The sequence below is a fragment of the Pistacia vera genome, unplaced genomic scaffold (assembly GCF_008641045.1).
Source record: "Pistacia vera cultivar Batoury unplaced genomic scaffold, PisVer_v2 Contig192, whole genome shotgun sequence".
Taxonomy (NCBI): Eukaryota; Viridiplantae; Streptophyta; class Magnoliopsida; order Sapindales; family Anacardiaceae; genus Pistacia; species Pistacia vera.
The window spans coordinates 1,286,453-1,311,317 of NW_022195993.1; the positions used below are offsets into that span (position 1 = coordinate 1,286,453).

At 35.3% G+C, this 24,865-nt stretch overlaps 1 protein-coding gene and 3 pseudogenes across 1 annotated transcript; 1 reads left to right on the forward strand and 3 right to left on the reverse strand.

Moving 5' to 3' along the window:
* Positions 1-317: 317 nt before the first annotated feature.
* LOC116127550 lies at positions 318-1,880 on the reverse strand (annotated as a pseudogene).
* A 7,744-nt stretch (positions 1,881-9,624) lies between these two features.
* On the forward strand, positions 9,625-10,133 carry LOC116127551 (annotated as a pseudogene).
* Positions 10,134-17,588: 7,455 nt separating this feature from the next.
* LOC116127552 (secreted RxLR effector protein 161-like) lies at positions 17,589-18,059 on the reverse strand. Its single transcript, XM_031413201.1, has one exon. It carries the CDS (start codon positions 18,057-18,059, stop codon positions 17,589-17,591), a length of 471 nt encoding a protein of 156 aa, XP_031269061.1.
* A 3,542-nt stretch (positions 18,060-21,601) lies between these two features.
* LOC116127553 lies at positions 21,602-24,008 on the reverse strand (annotated as a pseudogene).
* Between the last annotated feature and the right edge of the window lie 857 nt (positions 24,009-24,865).

Genomic DNA, 24,865 nt, shown 5'->3' on the forward strand with positions numbered 1-24,865 from the left:
CTTATATTACTTGACAATCAAACATGATAATCAAGTAATATAAGATGACTTAACCCTAATAAACTCTCATAATCTCTAACCAAACGCCCCTTAAAGATTATCTGGTAATCTATCTTTCCAGTAATACAATATTCTCCGGTAATATAATATTCCCTGAGCCAAACGCATCCTATATAATATCTTCAAATCATATTATATTCTGCCAAACATTCTTTGCACTTTTGGCTAAATTTTGTGATTACAATATTAATTAGAAAACCACATTATTAGGTACTATATATCTATCTATCGACATAAGACAATGAACATAAGCTCAATTAATTAATTGGGAGCGTCCATCCCAATTTATCCTCAATAACACCAGTCTGAATCCCTGTAAGTGTTGCGTGAAGTTTATGTGTCACTGTTTCATTTCCAGTTTTGTACCCAACCCTGCATTAAAATTATTCCATTGTTAAAAGAGGACGAAGGAGGAAGGAAATTAAACAACATAAATATACATTTCTTTTACCTTGTATCTTTATAAGTGATACTGGAAACAGGAGTCACAACCATTGCGGTTCCTGTACAAAATACTTCATCTGTATTCAACAAATCCTCCAATGGAACATTGCGTTCCTCCACCTAAACATTGTACTTATTAAAACATTTCCTCAATTCGCCCTTTTATTGCGATTAACAGAATTAATGGCAATTATATAGCTACCTGGTAACCCATATCAGAAGCAAGTTTGATGATGCTTTTTCGGGTGACACCAGGCAGAATAGTTCCATGTGTTGGCTGGAGTGAAAATTACATTGTCCTGCAAAAGAGAGATTTGTTAATATGGGAAGAAATAGAGGATTTCTGATATTAATGAAGCGAAACATTTGTGTAGAAATGGCCTTTAGTCTTACCTGAGAATGAAATGTTACATGAAGAGACCTCCTCAATGTACTTTCCACTTGCTGCATCTAAGAATAAGACGTCAGTGAAACCTTTGGCCTTTGCTTCGGCTACGGTTTCAAAAACCTGCAATAAGCAATGAAAATTTAAAAACAATTCGATATAGCATCACGGCATGTAATGAAGCTCAGTTTATGCTCACCCCTGAGTAGTTTGTGATACTTTTAATGCCTCCAGTTCCACCAGGTCCAGCACGATGGAGGTCTCTTTCGATCAATAAGTTCAGGGATTCTCCACCTCGTATATATATCAGTGGCCGTATTGTTAATAATATTGCATCAAACAAAGAAAATTAATTAAAGACTCAAGTAATAGTGTACCTTATAGAAGTTGCCGATTGGAGATGCGAATATGAGGAAGTGTATTCAGGAGCAGGTCCGATTCCGAGACCGACCCACTTCCCATGAGCAGAGGCCTAACATATAGTGAGCCTTTCCCATGAGGAGCACTGTTTGTTCATCAATTTAAAACAATACGTTAACTAATAAGCATACATGAGTGCAAATGCACTGGTGTCCTGAGATCTTTAAAAGTTCCGGAAAACTTAGATCATTCAAACAAGGAGAGAAGAGGAATATTACCAACGCTTGTTGGCCAGGACAACTTGCGTTACAGCTTCGACAATTGCTCAACTGATGGTGACGGCATCCTTAATCTCCTTGCGCCGGCTTGCATCCGCAGAGCATTATGTTCTGGCGAAAGAGCTGAATTCTACCATCTGGTTTTCTATAGGCCTTTAGACTTCAAACAAACCCTAAAATACCACCATTAAAGAAGCAATTTGTCACTAATAATGCTAAGTCAACACATTATCATTATGGCTTCTCTCAAATTAATTGGTGTCTACCTGTCCATAATTTAGGACTCCAGCAGAAGGGCTGATTTCTATGTTGCCATAATTGGTAAGATGTCCTCGTGAAAAGTTTTCTTTCATTGAGCATTCATTATATAATGTAATAGTTGTAGTTAACCAAATCCAAGATTATCCCAGTCGAGTCAGTCCGCATAATTTTCTTCCCAGCGTAAATGCTCCAAAATTTCAAAAATCACCAAACAAATTAGCAAATAATTGAATCTGTGGTTGAAATAATGAAGAAACAAATATTTACTTTAATTAAATGAAGTAAATATAAAACACATCTTTGCCATAATATAAGATTACATTTAATCTGCTCAATGGTTACCTGTTGTTAATGCTACCACTTGGGTTCCAATAAAGGGAGGAGCCATTACTGTGGTAGAGACTGCAATCAAGAAAACAGCATTTGTGTGAGTCGCATCCCTGAACTTGAATTATATCTTTAGCAACACGATTAGCTATAATCCAAACTCATATTATTACAAATCATGGCTATTACTGTTATATAAAGGAACTAACATATAAACAAGACAAATGTGATACCTTTACTTCAAGAAGCGAAGTGAGAAAGCCTATAAAGCTGGTACATGAATTCTGAGTAGTATACAGTCTCTTATAGGCTGAAAAAGAGAATAAAGATAAGCATTTAACGAACTTGTTAAATTTAGCAGTTAAAAAGTTTTTTCAGTTCAATAAACTTGCAGACAATATATAGCACTGAGTTTCAAGAATTTTAGCAATTAACAGAAGGTAAATATGGTAGCGAGCTCACAAACAAAAAGCTCACTGGTGATATTTTTTTAAGTTGCGCCTTCCCCTTTGGAACAAGAAATTACAGTTTATTAGTTATTACAGATGGTATAACAATTTGGCCTATTTTAAATGATTGTTTGCAGTCATGCCAGCATGAATTATCAATTAAGAATGAGGTCTCCATATATATGTGATCCAAAGTCGAATAAAATCATACGTAACAATCAAAATATTTGATTATTAATATTCAGGAATATGCATGTCAAATTAAAACAATAGTTTCGTAAATTCATATATAACACCTTTTATGGATTTTCCTATGGCGTCGTTTGGACTGCATGCAGAAAAATGTGGGCACAATTTTTTCTTAACTCTCTTCCAATTTAAAATCACTTGTATTTATAAAAATAAGAGGGATATTTGAATCAAATATACTCCCTCTGTTTTAAAATTGTCATTTTAAGGGTTTTTATTTTTTCAAAATAAAGTCATCCTTGTCTTGTCCTTTCTCTGCACTTAATTATTGACACACTCCTCTGTCTCTCTTTAATCTTGTCTTCTCCTTTCTCAACTTTTCGTCATGACCACATCTCCTCTGTCTCTCTTTAATCTTGTCTTCTACTTTCTCAACTTTTTGTCATGACACATCTCTCTGTCTCTCTTTAATCTTGTCTTCTACTTTCTCAACTTTTTGTCATGACCACATCTCCTCTGTCTATCTTAATCTTATCTTATCATATCTCTTCCCCTCTTCGATCTCCTCTCTTCCATATTTTCCATCGCCACTTTTCTTCTTCTTGCTTCCACTTCTCTCTCTTTTTCAAACAAAGTTTAAAGACAAGATCCCCAACTGGGACTTTACGCGAGGTCAATTTTCGACTTTAAGGAGCCACGTTTCGCCGAGTGGCTGTGTGGAGTCTAGGGGTTCTAAGTCGTAAATGGTGGACTGGCGAGAGAGAGGGCGCATAGGGGTAAGGTATGAGGGTTTGACGAAGGAAATTTTGAGATCGGAGCGGGGGGAGGGGTGCGTGGACGACAAGGAGGAACTGAGGTCGAAAATGAGTTACAAAACAGCGCGGAATAGAGAGGATGTCTATGCGTGTGGCGAGGCATTTAGCGATGGCATTGAGGAGAAGTGCAGGGAGAGTGGACCAGTCTGGTTGAGTGGTGTCCATGGGAGAAAAAGGAGAAAATGGGTGTTGTGGCAGTTGCGTAGTAGATTTGAGTTTAGAAATTTGTTATTTTTTTTTTGGTCAAATCATTGTGATGTTATTGCATTATGTGTTCCGCAAATTGAGGTTCTGTAAATACATTAGGTTGTAAACATAGTGGAGATTATGAATCTTAAAGTTTCGAATGAAGAATTAGAACAAATGAGGATATGGGTGCCTTATCATGTAAGTGGCTTTTTTGTGTTTCTTATGGTAATTATTCTTAAAAGCGATAATGGTACATTGTTGCATAACTCATTTGACTCTTTAATTGATGAATGATTAGGTTTTGAAGAGAATCATAGCATAACAATGAGGCCAAAATAATTGACACTGAAGGCAGTACAAGCATTGCAAATCAATCTGGAATGGTGGATATCAATAGTGGAGTTTTTTTGATTTTTCTTTGGTTGATGTCAATACAATTTTTTTGCTTTTATCAATTCAGTTAATTAGGTACAATATTTTCTTATACAGTACATGTTGTAAAAAACAATGTAGAAGGTGCATCAAGACAAGATTGTCAAAATTGAAATTTCTGGAGTTTGGAATAACCAAGAAAAATCAGTAGTGGGCATTGTAATGCATGTACATGCTGTGGAAATTTGACTTTACTAGAACAGTATGTGTCAGCTTCTAACACACTACATGCAGAATATCTTGCCTTATATCATGGACTGCGTGTTGCTCGTGAAAATGGTGTTAAAGAAGTCAATTGTCCTACTTTCAAGAATAATTGACGACCTTAATATGAATGATGAACAAAAATGTGTATTGGATGATTTGCTTGATTCCTTTACATATGTAGAAGTCTATAAAGTGCCTGTTAGGGTGGATATGTTCGCTGATGTTAGGCTGCATGGCCGTAGGAGATGATCGAGCCTTGTACTCCTTGGTGAGAATGTGTTGGGTGTTTTAGTTTTTCTCAATCGGTTTCTACTTTTTATTTGGTTTTGGCTCAATTTTGTGACTTTTGCTATGTTTGTTTTAGCCTATGCTGCAGGGCCTTTGGGTAGAAGGCATGTGGCTGACCCAAGGGTGTGTGCTTTGCAGGAGTTTTGCTGGGGTGAGTCTGGTTTTTCGCTAGTTGGGGATTGAAGCTTTTGTTGGATTTCCTTGAAGGTGGCTAGAGTTTTGAGACTTTTTGGCTACAGACCTTTATGTACAGAATGTGTAGTTTGATTTGTGCCTAGATGGCTTGCTTTTTTTATTGCCGGCCTTTTTTTGTCCATGTACAGATTGCAATGAAAGTTCATTAGCTTTTATCCCTCTTAACTTATCCATTATGAAGGTTTAGCAAATTCTTCAATGTATTTGAATAATATAGAAATGCATATTGATCTAGAAGTTTCAATGCACCCGCAAACAACACCCGTTATTTGGCTTCAGCACAGCTACAAACTAGCCACCCAAAGAACAGTATTCTACCTATGCTGGTCTCATGGATTAAAAAGCTGGATCACATGATTATAATAATTTCAAAAATTAAGCTCCTTTAAGTGGTGATAGCATTTCCAGAGTAAGTTTACTACAACAATTCCATCATCCTCTAATTGGATTACTAGATGAAATTATATAGAAAAGTAAGAGAAACAAATAAGATAAAATTAAAATTACAACATACAAGAAAGATTGTTGACATTTCTCCATAATTTATTCCACATTAGATTCAGATGGAACTCCTTCAAATAACACATTTAAACCATCATCCTCTCCCCGTATTTTCCCATTTTTCACCTTGAGTTTCTTTGCAAGTTTCCTCTCCAATTCCAAATCTTCCTCTGCACTTTTGCTAGCTTTGTATAGGTTTACTTTCAAATAATGAAGGATGTTGGCTTGGTATAGGTTTACAGTCTATCACAGGACTTGTAGGAAAGATTAGATTTGTATATGGTTGTTTACTTCATTATCTAAATATCATCGGTCTCAGTTAAGCTAAAGTGATTTTCTATATGTGCATCTTTGGTAGGCAAAGTGACACCAGAAAGTGTAGTGCATAGCTTTGGCACCTTGTTATATATTACCATAATAAAAGCTTATATTACAAAATAGAACAAGTTTTTTTCTTGCATGTTGGAGTAGAATTTCTTTACAGCAAAAAAAAAAAAAAAAAATGAACACAAACTTCTCTAAAAGACAATATCTTATCAGAACCCATATGAACATCATGGACAAAACAAAAATATTCTTCATACTAGATAGGTCAATTGTAACACTTATTGACATTGAGCAATCGTTTCTTCAATTAATGTGGGGTCACATCTAACTGCCTAGGAAGGCAATTTTGTCTCTCCAACCTATGTTTTTTCATGTGCGGAACCTTATATTTGTTCGAACCTCTCTGGCTTTCAAATTGAAATCATACATGACTGTAAAGTTAAAAACGTATGATTCAATTTTGTTGACAAGTATTCATCAAATGACTTCTGAACAGTCTCTATGAGCGCATCTATAGAGTTGGGTGCCTGTTGGTATGTAGCCCCTATATCACATTAAAAAACCCAAGGTCTAGAACATTCATATCTGGAGAATTCGGTGGTTGACAGATCAAACGATGTCAAGCCATCCTTAGTAGCATTACTTTGAAAATACTCATCATCCAAACCAATACGAGGTTTTGCATTGTCTTGTTGGATAAATATTGGACTTCCTTCATCAATTCTTAGCCACTTATCTCAGATAGCTGGCAAGAGTTCTCAACTATTAAGATCGATAAATTTCCTTATTGATAGAATTGATTGCTTTAGTCTCCATGGTTCCGCAGAACGATTTTTACTACTCCTTGCAGGTTCTTATTTATGAAATGAAAATCCCGATTTTTTCCAAAAATAATTCATTCCCTGGGGCGTGTCACTGCAGCTGAAACATGACTTTAGTAATAAAAGTCTTACTCTTACATGTGCGTAAAGGCTCATCTTCGTCAGGCAGGAGGTAATACTTCTCTGATGCTTTGTCATGTAGAACCACTTCTCATCAACATGAATAATATTTTCCATGGTTACAAACCTCAAACAACTAGGGTTGTTGCCGTGTCAATCATCGATAACAAAAGCGTATTCTAGCTTTCATGTTTTCCAGTTTAATAAAGGTTTTATAGCATTTGAATGATGACGTATGGAGCCCTCTCTTAATCGCTCCTAAACAATGTTGTCACTAACAAATTGTGAGCAGATAAAGACCTCAGTGTCATCCTTCTTCGCAATGGAATATTTCAAAACTGACTGACGTCAATTTGAAGACGCTTGCGCCCACAATTGAGTGCTTTTTGCTAGATACATTAGTGTTAGAATCCAAAACTTCATTTTCTTTTCCTCGTTGCCAAATGCATTGGACTGTATGCATACTAACCGAAAATAATTGAGCCACCTCAGATGTAGTGTTTTTCTTCAATTGTCCATTAACACTTCGCTTCAATAGAGATTCAAAATTGCTTGTCTTTGTTCATTTGTAAGGTTTTTTCGACTCACATGTGTATTAACTTTCTCTGTTAGTCATCAACTTCATTCGTAGTTTCTAATGTTAGCAAAACATTTAAATCAATTTCTCTAAGCACACCTCTACTATTACATTGTTTGGCCATGGTGACTGACCGAACAGAATCAAAGAGGTGGAAATGAAAATAAGTGAAGGACGAGAAAATAAAAGAAATGGAACAGACTACAGGGTAAAAGAAAAGAAAGGGACGAAGAGCACAGTAAGAGAAAGAAAGGGACGAAGAGCAGGAAATGGAATAGACAAAATGATTAATTATTTAAATAGCAGCGGGAAAGTTTCCCACCTACAAAGTCTTTTCCACCTGCAAATATAGGGGCAAAAGTTTGTGGAGAGACACAATTTTCTTTTTATTAAAATTTCTGCCCAACCTTAAAACGTCTTTTAAATATGAACGGAGGGAGTATCAATTATATTTTAAATAATAATATATCTGTATTTTGATTATTCTTGTTAGTACTCATTATAATTAGCCACTCGTGAAATATTATAACACGAACCAATTGGTTTTAAAGTTCACCAACTCAAAGTCTCAAATCATATTAATATCCGGTTATACAACAATTTTTTTTTTTTTTAATAAATATCACTTATAATGACAAAAGTTGTGGCAAGGGTGCTCGACAAGTGAGGCATTTGCCTGTGCCCCATTATAGAATAAGGCCTTCTAAAAAGTATTAAGTATTTTATAAAAGAATAATTATTTTTATTAATTAAGGTGTTATTTAATTAAATTTTATGAAAATAGGATTAGTAATATTGATATTTTAAAATCAAATCTTTTGTCTTAAATAACTCTTTTTTTTTTTTAATGACGTACTCTGTTTAAAATGATTAATGAAAGGCTAGATGTAATAATGTAAAAACCTTGGCCCGGTCAGGCCCGAGTTTTCTAAATCCAAGCCCGGTCCTGCCTAGGCTTTAGGCCCGGGTTAAGTAAAAATAGAGGATTTTTTGAATTTTACTTAGTAGGGCAATGCTAATTCATAAAGTATATAAAATTTTTGTACAATCAATCAATAGTCAACAAATAGGAAATATTGTGCAGGTTCATAACAGTGGTTGGACCTTCAAAAGTATGCATTTACAAAGTAAGCATGATTTACTTGTACGCCATCAAATCAAATCTTTGACCTTTTTTTTCACCACACATCTCATTTTCACTAGCAAGGTCATTTTCGCATAAAGTACGTAAAAAAAAATATGGCCTCAAAAGTCATCAACATTGAAAAGAAAAGTTATAATTTTGTTTTAGACCCGTGAAATGTGGAGCATGAAGTATATAAAAAATTATGTATTATGTACTCACAACGGTGGGTCACATTCAAAGTTGCAATAGACCATATACCAATTAATTAAGTTTCAGTGAATAAAATAAGAGTAATATAAATTTTTTTCATATTAAGTAGTCATAATTTTTTTTATGATCGGAGGTGTTGGGTCAGTTTACGTACACCTCAACTAATTTTTCAGAATTTTAGAATTACCAGTTGGATAAAAGCTCTAGTAGTCACCTCTATTAACAGTCGCAAGGACTCAAATTTGGGGCTTGCTCTTTTAATATTAAGAAGACTCGAATTTAGAGAAGCATGTAGATTCTCTTTTTGCTCTTTATGAGACTCGAACTTGAGAGACTATATATTAAATTTTCTTTGCTCTTTTATCATTAGGTCACCTCATAATTAGATGTTACTATAATTTTATTATTCATATCTACAAATAAATCTCAAAATCAAATCTCAAAATCAATCTTCTTTAAATAGTGAATACTAATGGTATCTGGCTAGAACATGAATTGGATTTCTTTTAGTTACAAGAAATTGATCGGTATATCTACAAAAAAATCTTACCTAACTAATCTTTCACCGACAAGATTGGTTTTACATCATAAAATACATAAGAGAACTCATAAAGTAGGTTCTTTATATTAATTTTTTTTCTCTTATACATAAATATATAATAAAAAAATAAATTTGACTTAATTACAAAACCTTTCAAATTTTCAATTAATAAAGCTCAGATCCTAGAAGATCCAAATTCAGGTTCTAATCCATACACATCAGATACTACAAATTCTAAAGTGAATCACATTCTTTTGGTTTATTAGGGTAGAGATTAATATATATAATCATGTTAGGCATGCATGTGAATCCTAATTTGTTTTGATGCAACATTCGTATTTGACTAAAAACTTTTTCTGCCTCTTATGGATAATAATAATTCATTTACTTACTTGTCATAAGGCAACACAGCACAATCAAAGGCTTCATTGACATATAATGAGTTTGCCTGCATAATATAATAAGCTTCTTCTTGCTCTTTCACGTTGAAATCTAACATTCCATAGGGGAAAAAAGAAAAATATGAGGTTCAATAATTTCTTAAGTTATCTACTTCATTTCTCTAACCCTAGCTCACATTCTACAAGCACAAAACTCCACCAAGACTATGTCAATGCACACAATGCGATTCGTGCTCATGTGGGGGTCGGTTCAATACTTGGAACTACTCGGTGGCCGCCTACGCCCAAAATACGCCGATCAAAGAAGGGAGACTGCGACTTGGATCATTCCATGGGGCCTTACGGAGAGAACTTGGCGGAAGGTTATGGTAATTTGAATGGAGTGGACGCGGTAAAGATGTGGGTTAGCGAGAAGCCTAACTATGATTATGCATCAAATTCTTGTGTTGGCTACGAGTGCTGCATTACACTCAAGTTGTTTGGCGAAAATCGACTCAACTTGGGTGTGGGAGGGTGAAGTGCCAGAATGGATGGTGGTTTGTCATTTGCAGTTATTATCCTATGGGGAATATTGAAGGTGAACGCCCTATTGAGGTGTAGCATAACAAATGTATATCTTAATCGATATTGATTGGAGTTTTAGAATTGGCTACGTCTTTTATGAATCAGAATTTAATGTTTATGAAATAAAATAAGTAAATTAGAAGAATATTTGTTTTTTGTGAGAACGAGGGAGGGTGCGAGAGAGAGTAATTCAGTAATCAATATGGGAAAAAAGAAAAAAAAAAAAAAAAAAAAGATGATATGCTAATTCTTTCACTCTATGACTAGCTCCATCGCTTATTCCTCAACTGTTGCAATGGTAGGAACTAGAGATCAAAATGAAAGAATCCCATAGTATAAATTTAACATTCCACTTTCTTCATTTTCCTTCGATTAGAAAAGAAATTTTTTGTCTTTTTCCCTCAATTTTCTCGGTTGAAGTAAAAATTTTAAACCAACTATATTATAGCCAATAATTTTATTGCAATGGTTAAATTCATAATAGCGTTTACCATTAAAGGGTTTATCAAGTCGTTAACTCAAGACCTTAGAGTTTGTCAAGGTGCACACAAACTGGATCACATACCTCCAGTCACAAAAGAAAAAAAAAAAAAATGATAGCTAATAACTTTATTTTATATATATATATAACATACTTTTTATGGATTTCCTATGGCGTGGTTTGGACTGCACGCAGTAAAATTGTGGGCACAATTTTTTTCTTAACTCTCTTCCAATTTAAAATCACTTGTATTTATAAAAAAGAGAGGCTATTTGAATCAAATAATCAATATATTTTAAATAAAATAAGATTTCTGTATTTTTATTATTTATGTCAGTACTCATTATAATTAGCCAGCCTTCGTGAAATATTTAACATGAAATTGGTTTTAAAGTTCACCAACTCAAATCAAATTAATATATCCGGTTATACAACAAATTTTTTTTTTAATAAATATCTTTATAATGACACCTTAATTAATAAAAGAATAATTGTTTTTATTAATTAGTGTTATTTAATTAAATTTATGAAATAGGATTAGTAATATTGATATTTTTAAATCAATTTTTTTTGTCTTTAAATAACTCTTTTTTTATTTCAGTGATGTACTCTGTTTAAAATTGGATCCAATTAATGAAAGTATAGTGCTAAGAATGTAAAAACCTTGGGCCCGGCCTCAAAAGTCCTCAACACTGAAAAGCAAAGTTAAATTTTCTGTTTTAGACCCGTAAATGTGGAGTATAAAATAAAAAAAATTATGTATATGTATTCACAACCGTGGGTCACATTCAAAGTTGCAATAGACCATATACCAATTAATCAAGTTGTCAGTGGATAAAGTAAGAGTAATATAAAAAAAATTAGCATTAAGTATTCATAATTTCCTTTATGATCGAAAGTGTCCAGGTAGTTTACGTGTACCTCAACTAATTCTCCAGGATCTTAGAATTACCAGCTGGATAAAAGTTCTAATAATCATCCCTATTAGTAGTTGCGGAAACTAACATAAGAAACATGTTAAATCCTCATTTTGCTATTTTATGAGACTCAAACTTGAGAGACTATATAGTAAATCTTCTTTGCTCTTTTATCATTAGGTCATCCAAAAATGGTTAAATAATCATAATTAGATGTTATAATAATTTGATGTTTCATATCTACAACAAAATCTCAAAAATCTTTCTTAAATAGTGAATACTCATTAATGAGTATCTGGCTAGAACATGATTAGATTTCTTTTAGTTTACAAGACATTGATTGGTATATCTACAAAAAAATTAGTAAATAAATCATCGTAATTGTAATATCTTACCCAGCTAATCTCTCACTCGACAAGATTGGCTTTCACATCATAAAAATACATAAGAGAACTCATAAAAGTAGGTTCTTTAGATTAATTTTTTTCTCTTTATAAAATATATAATTAAAAAAATAAAATTGACTAATTATAAAACCTTTCAAAGTTTCAATTAATTAAAGCTCGGATCCTAGAAGATCCAAATTCAGGTTCTAATCCATACACATCAGATACTACAAATTCTAAAGTGAATCACATTCTTTCGGCTTATTAGGGTAAGAGATTGCGGCAACTTAATCACGGCTCATAAACAATAATAATAATCATTGGGATGCATGTGAATCCTAATTTGTTTTGATGCATGCAACATTCATTATTTGATTAAAAGCTTCTTCTCGCCTCTCATGGATAATAATAAATTCATTACTTACTTGTCATAACGGCAACGCAGCACAATCAAAGGCTCCATGAGCAATATAATGAGTTTGCCTGCATATATAAAATAAGCTTCTTCTTGACTCTTTCACGTTGAAAAAAAACTTAAGAGAGGAAATTGTTACTTTGTCTTTTCATTAACTGAGTGAAAAGGTTACAAGCTTTGTTATATACAAGAGCACAATACACGTGAGTTAACAAATTGCAACTTGCAACTTAGGCTAGGCTAAGGTTACTTGTCAGTAACCTAAACATAATGAACCACTAGGTACACTAATCCTAACATCTTCCCTTAAACCAAACTTCCAATAGACATGAACCATTTCGGAAACAAACTAATCCTAACATCCTCCCTTAAACCAAACTAGCTTCCATAGTCATGAGCAAGTTGAGAAGCTAATCTTAACATCTTCCTTTAAACCAGACTTCCATAACCTTGTTGTTTTGACAACTGAGATTTCATCATCCAAGAGCACAGTATCAAACTCAGCAAACACTAGCAAACACAGTACTAATTCTCATTACTTCAATATGGAATCAGCATCAAGTTTAGCACTGAATCATCAGAACTAGCAGCAAAACTGAAACAATTCTTCATTACTTCAATAAAAAAAAATCAGCATCAAAACTGACAACTTCAACAACATCAAAACTGACAGCTGCAACAACATTAATCAGCATCAAATTGACAACTTCAACATCATTAAACTTAGCACTGAAACAATCTTTCAACTCCTTAATACTGAAACTCCAAAACAGCTCCAACACATCAATTTCAACACTTCAATACAAACTTCAACACTGAAACAATCTTTCAACTACTCAATACTGACAGCTTCAACAGCATTACACTTAGCACTGAGCCATCAGAACTAATCAGCAAACATTGAAACAATCTTTCAACTCCTCAATACTGAAACTCCAAAACAGCTCTAACACTTCAATACAAACTTCAACAACAGCAAACATCAACACTCATCACTTCTGAAGCACTCAAACAGTTTTAACAAAAGAAAAAAAAAACAACTTTCACTTTTCAGAACTGAAATTCCAGAACAGCTGCAACAAACATCAAACAAATTTTCAACCCTGCAAAACTCCAATATTAAAACACTAGTAACACAGCAACATCAGCAGCAGATTGATTAAACTGATGGAGGAGTTCTTATATTGAGCTTTTCTCGAAATGTTGCAAATTTGGAAGCTAGCAATGGTTTAGTAAGAACATCTGCTTTTTGAAATTCAGTAGAAACATACTAAACTTTTAGTTTGTTGTCAGTAACTTGATTTCTCACATAATGAGCATCAAACTCAATGTGTTTTGTCCTGCCATGAAAGACAGGATTAGAGGCTAATGAACCAGCACTTTGGTTGTCACACCAAATGATAGGAATACTAGAAAGTTACAGTCCAAGCTCAGTGAACAGACTGCAAAACCATACAATCTCAGTTGATCCTTGTACAAGGGCTCGATACTCTGCTTCAGTAGATGACAGAGCAACAACTCTCTGTTTTCTAGGATACCACTGAATTAATTTGGATCCAAGAAACACACAGTAGCCATTTGTTGATCTTCTGTCATGCAAGCTGCTGGCCTCGTCAGCATCAGTGAAACACTCCAGCTGAAACTGGTGGCTCTTAGTGAAGTGAACTCCATAATTTGAAGTTCTTTTAATATATCTTAGAAGCCTCTTACAGGCCTGCCAGTGTAGCTGTGTTGGTGCCTTTAAAAACTGGCTCAGTTTGTTGACCGAATAAGCAATGTCTGGTCTGGATAAAATAAAGTATTGCAAGGCTCCAATGGTACTGCAGTAAAGTGTAGGATTGTCAAATAGATCACTATCATCAGGAGTTAGTTTAGTGCCAACTGCCATTGGGGTAGAACATGGTTTGCAATCAACCATTTTGGTTTTGATGAGAATGTCCTTGCATACTTTTCTTGATTCATGTAAAGACCAATTGCATCTCGGGTACCCTCAAAGCCCAAAAAATATTTTAAAGATCCAAGAATCTTCAAAGCAAATTGAGTGTTAGGCTTCTGGACAGTGTCTTGAATCAGCTGAGGAGTATCTCCTGTCAAGAGTATATCATCCACATATACTAAGACATACATTACTTGGTCTTGATTCTAGAAAATAAACAAGCTTGGATCAGCCACTGAATTTACAAAGCCCCAATCCAGAAATGCTGCTTTAAGTTAGTCAAACCAGGCTCTTGGAGCCTGCTTCAACCCATAGAGTGCATTTTTTAGCCTGCATACATGATGAGGAGTGGCAGAATCCACAAACCCTTCTACCTGTACCATATACACATTTTCAGCTAATTCACCATTCAAGAATGCATTGTTAATATGAACCTGCTGGATGTCCTATTCATGGCTCACGGCTAGACTAAGAATAACTCTAACAGTGGTGATTTCACAACCGGACTGAAGGTTTCCAGATAGTCAATTCCAAGTGTTTGCTAGAAGCCTTTTGCAACCAATCTTGCTTTGAACCTTTGGATAGAACTATCAACATTATGTTTGACTTTAAATGCCCATTTATAACCCACTGGATGCATGTCTGGAGTTAGTGGAGCTAGTTCCCAAGTTTGATTAGCTAAAAGAGCTTCAAATTCTGATTGCATAACAACTGTCCAAGAGGGATGAAAGAGTGCTTCCAAAACAGTGTTTGGTTCCTTGGTATCAAGGTGAGAGGTGGAAATAAGGGCAGTATTGTGAGCTTTGGCTTTGGACCGAGTGATCATTTGATGAGTGTTTTGGGTTGAGATATTGGATAGAGGAAAGGATAAGTCAACAATCAATAGTATGGTGTCAAAAGATGCTTTAGAATCAATGATAATAGGAGAAGTAGCAGGTTGAATGGGACTGTCATGAACTAAAGATAAATCATGCCTGTTGAAGACCTGATCAGATGTAGTAGGACAAAGAGAAGAGATGGAGACTATTCAACCAGTGGAGTAGAAACAGTTTGGTCAGTCATTGATGCTGAAGAGTGAGGTGTTTAAGAGTGACTCATGGGATTATCAGGCAATATAAGAGACACAGAAGATGACAGATGCTGTGAGGAGGAAGGGAGCACAGAATTAGGAACATGCCAGGTAGACAGAGAAGCAGGACCAGATGATGATTGTATGAGGTCTGTACAAGAAGTTGAAACACTAGAAATTTTAGGGGTGATGAAAGGAAAGTCCATTTCATCAAATTTGACACTTTTACATATAAAGATTTAACCACTAGGAGCAAGACATTTGTATCCTTTGTGTTGTAAACTAAAACCAATAAAGGTGCATTTAGTGGTATGAAAATCAAATTTGTGATTGTTATAGGGCCTAAGGAATGGATAAGCAGCACAACCAAAGACCTTTATGTGAGAGTAGTTTGAGGAATGATGAAACAGTTTTTGAAATGGAGAGAGATTGGAGAGCACTGGAGAGGGAAGTCAGTTGGTTAAATAAACTGTTGTTTGAAAGGCATGCCACCAAAATTTGAAAGGCATGTGAGCTTGTGCTAACAAGGTTAGGCCTTGCTCAACAATTTGTCTATGTTTCATCTCTACTCTACCATTTTGTTGGTGGGTGTGTGGACATGGGTGCCTAAAAGAAATACCATGTTGAGCATAGTAAGGTGCAAGACTCCTAAATTGTAACAGCCAACATTGAGGTACATGATTTAAATTATGTTGTATAGCCCTTAGTTAAATTTTTTTAGAATTATTTTAAGAGAATTTGAAGAAAATGCCTTAAATTTGCATTAAGGGTAAAATAGTCTTTTCACTCAAAACTAGTTGATTTTGTGGGGAGTGAAAAGAGATAGAAAATCATAGAGAATTCAATAAAAGTGAAGGCATTTTGGTAATTGACTAAGGGACAAAGATGGAATTGCNTGTCCACTGTTTTTGATAACTTTTACAAATGATACCTTACTTTGTATAAAGAATGATTATATGTATTAAAAGAAAATTTCGAGCCCATTTACTTTTGCTAATATAAATGCATTTTACTTTATGTATTTCTATGAGTAACCTAGTATAAAGCAGTTATTACATAAATTCTACTCCCGAATCAGTTTGAACACATTTCAAGGTTGAACTAAATTGTCTTTCTACTAACTTATGGAATTGAGTGAAGCTAGAGTAAGTTTCAGACTTATTTTTCAAGGGAAATATCTAGGGGAACCGACTGTGATCATCCAAAAACTGGATGTAGTACCTGAATCCCTCAGGTGAAGAGACAAGGGGTAGTCCCCAGAGATTTGAATATATCAGATCAAGAGGTTTAGCTGACTGAGAAAAGCACCTAGGATTTATGGACTGTTTTAATTTTCCAAACTAGCATGCTTGGCAGAAGGTGTAATCAGTCTTGGATGAGTGAGGTACTTTAAGATCAGTTAGGATTTTAGTTAAAACAGAACTATTTAGGTGTCCTAATCTCCTATGCCACAACATAACATCAGTTCTTTGAGCAGGAAATGATTGAATACCATGCATTTTATTTATATCAGAAGCAACACAAAAAGAAGATACATTTTCAGAGTTATGTTCTATAACAGTATTGACATAATTAAGTGCTATAACAGAAAACTTATTACAATGCAGACATGGTTGGCCAACAGATAAGGCACAACCTGATAGACACTTAGAGTTATTTGTAGATACTAGTTGAGAATACGAATTTGAGAGGAAGAAAAGTTTGTTACTGTTGAATCTTTCAATTGATTAAAGAATACAGAGTTTACAAACTCATTTATATTTACAAACAATACACGTGTGTAGCAGTGAGTAGCACTTGCCATTTACAGTAATACAAGTGTAAGTAACAGAAATTACAAATTTGCCAGTTTATACACTAATCCTAACATCTCCCCTTAAACCAAACTTCCATAAGCATGAAGTATGAACTATTTAATACACTCATCTTAACACCTTCTCTTAAACTAGAATTCCATAATCTGCTCATTCCTAATCTCCACTACTGCACCATATGATCAACATCAAGCTAGTACTGAATCATCAGACTTTGCATTACAAGCTGATAACTTTTCNATTGATTAAACTGATGGAGGAGCTCTTATATTGAGCTTTTCTCGAAATGTTGCAAACTTGGAAGCTGGCAATGGTTTAGTAAGAACATCTGCTTTCTGAAATTCAGTAGGAACATACTAAACTTTCAGTTTGTTGTCAGTAACTTGATTTCTCACATAATGAGCATCAAACTCAATGTGTTTTGTCCTGCCATGAAAGACAGGATTAGAGGCTAATGAACCAGCACTTTGGTTGTCACACCAAATGATAGGAATACCAGAAAGTTATAGTCCAAGCTCAGTGAACAGACTGCAAAACCAAACAATCTCAATTGATCCTTGTACAAGGGCTTGATACTCTGCTTCAGTAGATGACAGAGCAACAACTCTCTGTTTTCTAGAATACCACTGAATTAAGTTGGATCCAAGAAACACACAGTAGCCGTTTGTTGATCTTCTGTCATGCAAGCTGCTGGCCCAGTCAGCATCAGTGAAACACTCCAGCTGAAACCGATGGCTCTTAGTGAAGTGAACTCCATAATTAGAAGTTCCTTTAATATATCTTAAAAGCCTCTTACAGGCCTGCCAGTGTAGCTGTGTTGGTGCCTTTAAAAACCGGCTCAGTTTGTTGACTGAATAAGCAATGTCTGGTCTGGATAGAATAAAGTATTGCAAGGCTCCAATGGTACTGCAATAAAGTGTAGGATTGTCAAATAGATCACTATCATCAGGAGTTAGTTTAGTGCCGACTGCCATTGGGTTAGAACATGGTTTGCAATCAACCATTTTGATTTTGATGAGAATGTCCTTTGCATAATTTTCTTGATTCATGTAAAGACCAATTGCATCTTAGGTAACCTCAAAGGCCAAAAAATATTTTAAAGATCCAAGAATCTTTAAAGCAAATTGAGTGTTAAGCTTCTGGACAGTGTCTTGAATCAGCTGAGGAGTATTTCCTGTCAAGAGTATATCATCCACATATACTAAGACATACATTACTTGGTCTTGATTCTGGAAAATAAACAACCTTGGATCAGCCACTGAATTTACAAAGCCCCAATCCAGAAATGCTGCTTTAAGTTTTTCAAATCAGGCTCTTGGAGCCTGCTTCAACCCATCGAGTGCATTTTTTAGCCTGCATACATGATAAGGAGTGGAAGAATCCAAAAACCCTTCTAGCTGTAGCATATACACATTTTTAGCTAATTCACCATTCAAGAATGCATTGTTAATATTAACCTGCTGGATGTCCCATTCATGGCTCACGGCTATACTAAAAAATAACTCTAACAGTGGTGATTTCACAACCGGATTGAAGGTTTCCAAAGAGTCAATTCCAAGTGTTTGCTAGAAGCCTTTTGCAACCAATCTTGCTTTGAACCTTTGGATAGAACCATCAGCATTATGTTTGACTTCAAACACCCATTTACAGCCACTGGATGCATGTCTGGAGTTAGTGGAACTAGTTCCCAAGTTTGATTAGCTAAAAGAGCTTCAAATTCTGATTGCATAACAACTGTCCAAGAGGGATGAGAGAGTGCTTCCAAAACAGTGTTTGGTTCCTTGGTATCAAGGTGAGAGGTGGAAATAAGGGCAGTATTGTGAGCTTTGGCTTTGGACCGAGTGATCATTTGATGAGTGTTTTGGGTTGAGATATTGGATAGAGGAAAGGATAAGTCAACAATCAATGGTATGGTGTCAAAAGATGCATTAGAATCAATGGTAATAGGAGAAGTAGCAGGTTGAATGGGACTGTCATGAACTAAAGATAAATCATGCCTGTTGAAGACCTGATCAAATGTAGTAGGACAAAGAGAAGAGGATGGAGACTATTCAACCAGTGGAGTAGAAACAAGTTGGTCAGTCATTGATGCTGAAGAGTGAGGTGTTTGAGAGTGACTCATGGGATTATCAGGCAATATAAGAGACACAGAAGATGACAGATGCTGTGAGGAGGAAGGGAGCACAGAATTAGGAACATGCCAGGTACATTGAGAAGCAGGACCATATGATGATTGTATGAGGTCTGTACAAGAAGTTGAAACGCTAGAAATTTTAGGGGTGATGAAAGGAAAGTCCATTTCATCAAATTTGACACTTTTACATATAAAGATTTAACCACTAGGAGCAAGACATTTGTATCCTTTATGTTGCAAATTGAAACCAATAAAGGTGCATTTAATGGTATGAAAATCAAATTTGTGATGGTTATAGGGCCTAAGGAATGGATAAGCAGCACAACCAAAGACCTTTATGTGAGAGTAGTTTGGGGAATGATGAAACAGTTTTTGAAATGGATTGAGATTGGAGAGCACTGGAGAGGGAAGTCAGTTGGTTAAATAAACTGTAGTTTGAAAGGCATGCCACCAGAATTTGAAAGGCATGTGAGCTTGTGCTAACAAGGTTAAGCCTTGCTCAACAATTTGTCTATGTTTCCTTTCTACTCTACCATTTTGTTGGTGGGTGTGTGGACATGGGTGCCTAAAAGAAATACCATGTTAAGCAAAGTAAGGTGCAAGACTCCTAAATTCTCCTCCTGAATCAGTTTGAACACATTTCAAGGTTGAACTAAATTGTCTTTCTACTAACTTATGGAACTGAGTGAAGATAGAGTAAGTTTCAGACTTATTTTTCAAGGGAAATATCTAGGTGAACCGACTGTGATCATCCAAAAACTGGATGTAGTACTTGAATCCCTCAGGTGAAGAGACAAGGGATGGTCCCCAGAGATCTGAATATATGAGATCAAGAGGTTTAGCTGACAGAGAAGAGCACCAAGGATATATGGATTGTTTTAATTTTCCAAATTGGCATGCTTGGCAGAAGGTGTAATCAGTCTTGGATGATTGAGGTACTTTAAGATCAGTTAGGATTTTAGTTAAAACAGAACTATTTAGGTGTCCTAATCTCCTATGCCACAACATGACATCAGTTCTTTGAGTAGGAAATGATTGAATACCATGCATTTTATTTATATCAGAAGCAACACAAAAAGAAGATACATTTTCAGAGTTATATTCTATAACAGTATTGACATAATTAAGTGTTATAACAGAAAACTTATTACAATGCAGACATGGTTGGCCAACAGATAGGGCACAACTTGATAGACACTTAGAGTTATTTGTAGATACTAAAGGCAAAATACAAGTGCTGAAAGAAGGCACCGAATTATTATCATGAAGTTGATGATTGACTGAAGTTGCCAAGTCTTCCGTAGAGTTTAAAGAAGCAGAGATTGAAGGCTGAAGTCGGTATAGACCATCCTTAAGCATTCCTTAAAGAAGAATTACTTTGGAAGACTTGTCCTTAACCACACAGTAACCAGAGTAAAATTCAACAAACACTTCATTGTCTTTAGTAAATTTAGATATGCTAAGTAGGTTTTTTGTAATTGTAGGGACATAAAGAACATTCCTAAGACGCNAATAAAATATTACATAATCTTTTATTGCAAATAGTGTTTATTGTTGGTAATATTGGGGGTAATCAGATTACCTTCCCAAGGGGTGCTAATATAAGATTACCGAGGTAATTTAATTTTACCCTATTTTGCCCTTAATCATTTATCATTTCGGACACATTTGCCCTCATATGTCTATCAAATAACAATTAACCCAAACCCCCAACATTTGAGAGTTTAGCAAAACACCCTAGCCACAAAAAGTTTAAAAGTTAATAAAATGCCCCTAGCCACCCAAGACCACGGCTAGCTGCCGACGAAAGTCATCATATCGGTGCAAGACCAGTAGGATCTTGCTGGTCGTGTACCGGTAAGGACGTTTTTGGCCATAGATTTGTGATCCATGACCGGAAATGACCAGATTCGGTTGTTTCATGGCCAAAGATGTGGTCGTAAAATGCCATAGATTTGACCTTGAAAAGGCCAGATCTTTGGCTGTGAAATGGCCGCCGTTTCATGGCCACATCCTTGGCAGTGAAACGACCATATTCATGACTAGATCTAGCCGATCCATGGCCAGATTAGGCCTTATCGACTCACGACCAGCCATATTCGGCCAGTTGTACACCATTATAACGGCTGGTAGTGGTGGTGGCTGGCTACCAGCAGTGGCTTGGGGTGAGTGGGGATGATTTTGCTATAAATTGAAGTTTTATATGATTGTGGTGTTTTAGCAAAATTTCAAATATAAGGGGTTAAAAAAAATAATGTAAAAAAATAATAGAATAAAATAATAATAAAAATTATATTATATTATTATTTAAAAAAGAAGACAATTTAGTAGTCTATATAACATGAACACTCATTTATCTTTCCAACTAATATATTATTATAACATACCTACCAATTTATTCCAACCAATTAAACACATTTCTCTAAAGATTCTCTCGTAATCTATCTTTCTAGTAATACAACATTCCTCGGTAATACAATATTCCCTGAACCAAACGCACCCTATATAATATCTTCAAATCATATTATATTCTGCCCAACATTCTTTGCACTTTTGGCTAAATTTTGTGATTACATTATTAATTAGAAAACCACATTAGTAGGTACTATATATCTATCTATCGACATAAGCTCAATTAATTAATTGGGAGCGTCCATCCCAATTTATCCTCAATAACACCAGTCTGAATCCCTCTAAGTGTTGCGTGAAGTTTATGTGTCACTGTTTCATTTCCAGTTTTGTACTCAACCCTGCATTAAAATTATTCCATTGTTAAAAGAGGACGAAGGAGCAAGGAAATTAAACAACATAAATATACATTTCTTTTACCTTGTATATATATAAGTCATACTGGCAACAGGAGTCACAACCATTGCGGTTCCCCTGCAAAATACTTCATCTGCATTTAACAAATCCTCCAATGGAACATTGCGTTCCTCCACCTAAACATTGTACTTATTAAAACATTTCCTCAATTCGCCCTTTTATTGCGATTAACAGAATTAATGGCAATTATATAGCTACCTGGTAACCCATATCAGAAGCAAGTTTGATGATGCTTTTTCGGGTGACACCAGGCAGAATAGTTCCATGTGTTGCTGGAGTTGAAATTACATTGTCCTGCAAAAGAAAGATTTGTTACATATGAAACAAATGGAGAACTTGGATATTAATGAAAGCGAACAAAGTGTGTAGACATGGCCTTAGTTCTTACTTGAGAATGACAAATGTTCATTGAAGAAAACCTCTCAATGTCTTTCCACGGTACTGCATCTAGAAAAGTACGTCAGAGAAACCTTTGCATTTGGCTTACGGCTACCGGTTTCTAAACCTGCAATAGCAATGCAATTTAAAAACAATTCGGATACGCAACTCACGGCATGTAATGGAGCTCAATTATGCTCACCGAGTGTTGTGTACTTTTAATGCTCCAGTCAGCCCAGGTCCAGCAAGGATGGAGGTTCTTTCGATCAATTAAGTTGCGTGATTCTTACCAGATATATATCAGCGAGCCATTATTGTTAAAAATTTTATATTGAGCATCAAACAAAGAAAACATTAATAATGATCAAGTGAATAGTGTACTGTAATGCAAAATTCCCAATCAATAATGTACTGCTAATCCACACGCACAAAACCCACAAATAAACAACACAAAAGAAACAAGATCAAACACAATACACCAAGAACCAAATTATCGTGATTCACTTTCACAAGGAAGAGTACATCCACGTTGAGCTCCAAGAAGATTTGGAGTCGTTGAACACTAGGAATAAACTGTTATTAACTTAAGAGTTAACAAAAACACATCTCAAAGATGCACCCGAACGTATAACTTTAACACAATCACTCAAATCGAGAAATTTCCTAAATACAGTTCTTCTTGTCTAGTCCTTCCCTCTTACCAAGACCGATCCTTACCCAGCTCCTACTCAGTTCTCAACCCAAAGCATGATCCAAACTAACAATATAAGAGCAAAAATTGATCTGTCGTGAAAGGGAGAGGAGCAGGAAAAAAGGATTCTCCCTTATAAGACTCCTTTATCTATGTTGAACCTCAAGAGCTAATCCTGGCCGTTGGATCTTCTTCATTCAGTGGCTATCGATTGTTCTATTGCAGTGAAAGGCTGCGTTTTGATAAGTGGAAATTCTGCAGAAAACATTACAAAAAGTTTGTGCGCTTCAGATATTAACATGTTACCTTAGAGAAGTTGCCGATTGGAGATGCGAATATGAGGAAAGTGTTCAGGAGCAGGTGATTCAGAACGATTCAGCAGAAGCCGACAGCGCACTAAGGGAGAGCCTTCCCGAGAGAGTAGGCACCTGTGTTGTTCTCAATTTAAAACCAATTACGTTAAAAAAATAAGCATACATAAGTGCAAATTGCCCCTGGTGTCTGAGATCTTTAAAAGTTCCGAAAAACTTAGAATCATTCAAAACAAAGAGAGAAAGAGGCAATATTACCCACGCTTGTTGGCCAGGGCGACTTGCTTTACAGCTTCGACAAAATTGCTCAACTGATGGTGACGGCATCCTCAATCTCCTTGCGCCGGCTTGCATCCCGCAGGGCATATGTTCTGGCGAAAAGAGCTGAATTCTACCATCTGGTTTTCTATAGGCCTTTAGACACTTCAAAAAAAACCTAAATATACCACCTATAAAGAAGCAATTTGTCATCAATTAAATGCTAAGTCCAACACATTATCTTATTGGCTGTTTCAAATTAAAATTGGTGTCTACCTGTCCATAATTTAGGACTCCAGAGAAGGGCTGATTTCGATGTTGCCATAGTTGGTAAGATGTCCTCGTGAAAAAAGTTTCTTCATGAGCATTTCATTATATTAATGTAATCAGTTGTAGTAAAACCAAATCAAGATTATTCCCATCGACGTTTGCATAATTTCTTCTCAACCTGTAAATGCTCAACAACATTTCAAAAATCAGCAAAAACAAATTAGCAAATAATTGAATCTGTGGTGAATTAATGAAGAATAAAATTATTTACTTTAATTAAATTGAAGTAATATAAAAGGACATTCTCTTGCCTTATATAAAAGATTACATTTAATTTGCTCAATGTGGCCTGTTGTAATGCTACCACTTGGGTTCCAAGAAGGGACGGACCCATTACTGTGGTTAGAGACGCAATCAAGAAAAAACAGTCATTTGTGTGAGTCGCTACAAAGTTGGTAGAATAAGGAAAAAACAATTAAAGGAAAACTAAACATATAAAAAGACAAATGGGATACCTTTTACTTCCAGAAAGTACAATGAGTTCTGAGTAAGTACAGTCTCTCAAGGTGAAAAAGAGAAAAAAAAGCCTATTAACAAACTTGTTAAATTTATCAGTTAAAAAGTTTTCAGTTCAATCGAAAACTTGAAGAGACCAAGTAGAAATAGCCACTGAGTTTCAAGAATTTTTAGCAATTAACAGAAGGTAAATATATAGTGGAGCACAAAAACAAAAGTCCATCACTGGGATATTTTTAGTTGCGCTTTCCCCTTCCGCGAAACAAGAAATTTACAGTTTATAATTAGTTATTGCAGATGGGTGTAACATATTGGCTATTTTAAATGAGTTGTTGCAGTCATGCCAGCATGAATTCACAATTAAGAATGAAGGTCTCCTTTATATGTTATATACTC